The sequence below is a fragment of the Lycium ferocissimum genome, unplaced genomic scaffold (genome assembly GCF_029784015.1).
Source record: "Lycium ferocissimum isolate CSIRO_LF1 unplaced genomic scaffold, AGI_CSIRO_Lferr_CH_V1 ctg12452, whole genome shotgun sequence".
Lineage (NCBI taxonomy): Eukaryota > Viridiplantae > Streptophyta > Magnoliopsida > Solanales > Solanaceae > Lycium > Lycium ferocissimum.
In genome coordinates, this window is record NW_026714358.1 from 32,611 (window position 1) to 36,944 (window position 4,334).

At 36.1% G+C, this 4,334-nt stretch overlaps 1 protein-coding gene across 1 annotated transcript; it reads left to right on the forward strand.

Annotated features, from left to right (window-relative positions):
- Positions 1–332: 332 nt before the first annotated feature.
- Positions 333–3,546, forward strand: LOC132041943 (plant intracellular Ras-group-related LRR protein 4-like). The gene is made up of 4 exons (XM_059432613.1): positions 333–1,419; positions 1,760–2,673; positions 2,764–2,955; positions 3,471–3,546. The coding sequence occupies exons 1-3, from the start codon at positions 756–758 to the stop codon at positions 2,908–2,910; spliced, it is 1,725 nt and encodes a 574-aa protein (XP_059288596.1). The 5' UTR covers positions 333–755; the 3' UTR covers positions 2,911–2,955; positions 3,471–3,546.
- Positions 3,547–4,334: the final 788 nt, after the last annotated feature.

Consider the following 4,334-nt stretch of genomic DNA (forward strand, 5'->3'; position numbering starts at 1 on the left):
AGTTAATTTAAAATAACAAACAATATTTGATGCCATATCCAAATACTTTCAATTAATTTTTCCGTTGATGGCCTTTAGATGCTGTCACAGTGCTGGACCAAAATATAAAGACAATGACGCGCCACCGTAGATATCGTTAATAACCGATCAGTCATAAATTCATAATCAAGTCCACTGTGACTGTTTCTTATTTTTAATCGAATTACTATATCATAAATTCATTCTTCACACTGCTAAGTGCTAATAATGCATCAATATACCATTAACAACAGCTGTGGCACGTGTTTTCTTTATTTGTATAAATAAATTGTAATATATCCTTGGATTTTCCATCAAACCCAACTTGCCATTTTTTCTCTCACACAACTCTTCTTCTTAGCTCCATTTTCTCTTCATGAAGCCACTGAATAGTGTGAGTGAGTTCTATTCCTAAGTGGGGTTTGGTTTTCTTGTCCCTAAGTTTGCTTTTTTATGCGTGTTTCCAAAACAGTCGGTTTTTTTTTTTTTTTTACCGTATAAAAGACTAAAAAAAGAAAAACTTTTGTGTTCTCTTCTTATATTTTGATGTAATTAACGTTTGTATTCTTGTCAACATTAATTGGCGCTTCTAGAAAGTTCTTAAGAAAGGAGAATTCATTTATGTCCTCCTCAATATTTTTCGTTTTCTTGATCTGGGGTTGTTGATTCAAGAAAGCGAAGTTGTCTTTGTTCTTTTACATTGTGTCTTTTTTTTTTTGTCCGACCAAATTGTTGTAATGGGATCCTCTGCAATGTCGATTGACGAGGTTGTCGAAGAGCTAATGAGACTTAACAAATCTTTACCAACAAGGCCAGGCATTGATGAAGTTGAAGCAGCAAAAGTTTTAATAATGAACGTGGAAAAGGAGGAACAAATGAGGCTCGAAACAATTGCTAGGCAAAACAAACGAAAAGATGTTCCAGAAGAGCTATTAAAAATATTGCAAGAGATGCAGAGGAATTTAGTTGATTTTCAAAGTAAAGAACAGAAAAGAGAAGCAATAAAACTGTTAGATCTTGAAAATGTTCATTACCTTTCCGATGAATTGATTCAAAGAGCTTCGGAATGCTTGTCATCATCGAAGTCGAATCCTCAAGCTAATAATACATCTTCAGCTTCTTCAAGGAATTCGAGTAGTTTGTCTTTGGCAAATTCGTCTTCTTCCTTCTCCGCTAGCAGTTTCAATTCTCCGGCAACTACAACGACTACTACGATGTCTTCGTCGAGCTTTTATAGTGAGAAAGAACCTGTTAAAGTGCCTGAACTTGTTACAAGAGACGATAGTTACGTGAAGAAGGCGAAATCCACGTTTCAAATGGATGGAATTAGCGTTGGACTTCGATCTGGGAACGCTTCTTTAGCGCCCCAGATTGTCGATTCCACTTTGAAAACTAGTACTGGTAAGTTTAATCTATTTCCTCCACCATATACTGCTTCTAACCAATGTGGTTTTTATAGTCTGTTGGGAATGTGTATTAAATTTTAGCTTAATTGAGGAACTTTTGTTGCCTAGAATAGAGTTATTTCTCAGATGGTTACTCAACTAATAGTTATTATCCCAGAAAGTCACTTTCTTTGTTGAAGGAAATTGGAATAAAAAAGAAATGTGATTTTCTGAGATAATAACTATTAGTTGAGTGACTATCTGGGAAATCAATCCCTAGAATATGAAAATTTTATTTTTTCTTTGTTCTGTTGATTCGACATTCTTAGTTTGATGGAGAAGCCCTTTATCTGTAGGTCAAGTTGGTGAAAAATTGAGCTTGATTAAGCTTGCTAGTTTGATAGAAGTATCAGCCAAAAAAGGAACCCAGGAGCTAATTCTTCGAAGAAAATTATCAGAGCAATTAGAATGGATTCCAGATTCTCTTGGGAAGTTATCAAATTTGGTAACTTTGGATTTGTCTGAGAATCGAATTGCTGTGCTGCTAACTACCATAGGGGGACTTTCATCATTGCAAAAGCTAGATTTACATGGAAATAGAATTGTTGAACTTCCTGATTCAATAGGAGATCTGCTTAACTTGGTCTATCTTGATCTAAATGGAAATAACCTGAAGACATTGCCTTCGACTTTAGTGAGGTTAACTCGCCTTGAGGAAGTCGATTTAAGCTCTAACATGCTATCTGTGCTCCCCGAGACAGTGGGATCCCTTGTCAGTCTCAGAAAACTGATCGTCGAGACTAATGACCTAGAGGAACTTCCTCACTCTATTGGTCAATGTAATTCACTCAAAGAGCTTCGTGCTGACTATAACCATCTTAAAGCCCTTCCTGAAGCCTTGGGACGAATGGGTTCTTTGGAGATTCTATCCGTGCGGTACAATAACATAAGGCAATTGCCTACAACTATGGCATCCTTAACAAGTTTGAAAGAGCTCAATGTTAGTTTCAATGAACTTGAGTCGATGCCTGAGAGCTTGTGCTTTGCCACCACACTCGTAAAGCTCAACATTAGCAACAATTTTGCGGACCTCCAATCACTCCCTAGGTCCATAGGAAACCTCGAGATGCTTGAGGAGCTAGATATGAGTAACAACCAGATACGAATTCTTCCAGATTCGTTTAGGATGCTTTCACATTTGCGTGCACTAAAGACAGAAGGAAATCCTCTTGAAGTGCCACCAGGAAACGTTGTTGAGATGGGAGCGCAGGTATGTTTGAATCTTATTTTATACTATTATTAATTTTTACTATTGTTCTATTGAACTAATTATTTCACTAATGTTTGTTTTGGTCATCAGGCTGTTGTGCAGCATATGGCTGATCTTGTTGACAAGAGGGATGCGAAGCCACAGCCAGTTAAGCAGAAGAAATCATGGGCTCAGATATGCTTCTTTTCAAGATCTAACAAACGTAAGCGCAATGGTATGGACTATGTCCAAGCATGACCTACTGCTGCTTCAATACAAGCCTTTTGACCTTACTTTTATATGGTAAGTTACTTCTCCTTACAACTATCTGTTAATAATACCTCTGCTTCCAAATAACTATTTGCCGTGTTAGCAAACTGCATTCATCATAAAATATTTGACATTTTAGAAAACAAGAAGTCATTAATTTATCAGTTCTACTGTTATTGTTGCAACTAGTGTGGTGTTAATTAGGTGGGACGTTTATGCAGAGGTTAAGGGTAATTTAGACCAATACTCTTACGATTAAACATTTTAAAAAACAGGATGGGGTATTCAGTAACCAGCTGGTGGATTGGTGTCTGAGATCCAGTATTCATGGCACTGATCCAGTAGACTGCTTGGATAGTTCTTAGCTCTTACACATAGATACACATTTTTTTATCCATTGATTATTCTCAGTTCATGTCCTTTGTTTTGGTCAGTTAATAAATGTAGATGGTGCACGAGACATGTTGCTGCATTAATTAGAATAATATAATGTTGGGTTGTGACTTGTAAGGGTGACGCCTCACATGCTTTTGTTATCCCTCGTACAGTGAAATTCAGTTGGAAGAGAGCTGCCATTCTTCTTTGAATTCCACCATTGCCAACAAAAATCATCAGCGTCTTTGGTTAGACATGGCTCTGATCCTTAATTCCCACATGTTTCATTTTCTATTTTTTTTTCCCTTTAGTTTCATTTCCTGTAATTCTTTCATCTTATGTTGTATTTTCCTATAATTTTACTTTTATGTTCCAAGATCAGTTGTAAAAATCGATCTCACGCGGCAATGAAGAGGGATAAATAGCAGTTGTTTTTCGACTTCCCTCAATGTTAATGAATTATTATGAGTTCACTTCTGATTGAAACTGTTGTTATTATCATCGGAAAAGGCTCAAATATGACATCGAACTATCGAAAATGACTCATTTATGCCACTTGTCAATAGTTTGGCTCATTTAAGCCATCGTCGTTACCAAAATGGCTCATCTATGCCATTTTTCCATTTATGTGTCAGATTTTTTTATTAATTTCGGATTAAAATTGGGCTGGTTTAATTAAGCAACGTGGACCTCTAATTGGAGGCCGCGTGTCATATTAGGTATTGTAAAACCGACGTTAATGAAAAATGACATGAATGAGCCATTTTGATAACGGCGATGGCATGAATGAGCCATTTTATAACGGCGATGGCATAAATGGTACCAAACTATTGACGAGTGGCATAATGAATTATTATGAGTTGACTTCTGATTGAAACTGTTGTTATTATCATTATTATACTGCTTATTCTATTTCAATTTGTTTGTATTGCTTTCTTTTTTAGTCCATTTAGGAAGAATGCCTCTTTTCTTTTTTAGTTACTCTTTAATACAACTTTTTACATCACATGTTTAAGATCATAAGATTAAGAAAGCTG

Bases quoted from the DNA above. Each gene is read 5' to 3' on its own strand.
- LOC132041943 (XM_059432613.1), top strand. From the start codon at position 756: ATGGGATCCTCTGCAATGTCGATTGACGAGGTTGTCGAAGAGCTAATG. The intron at 1,420-1,759 runs GTAAGTTTAATC...CTTTATCTGTAG, and splicing joins CACTTTGAAAACTAGTACTG to GTCAAGTTGGTGAAAAATTG. The intron at 2,674-2,763 runs GTATGTTTGAAT...TTTGGTCATCAG, and splicing joins TTGTTGAGATGGGAGCGCAG to GCTGTTGTGCAGCATATGGC.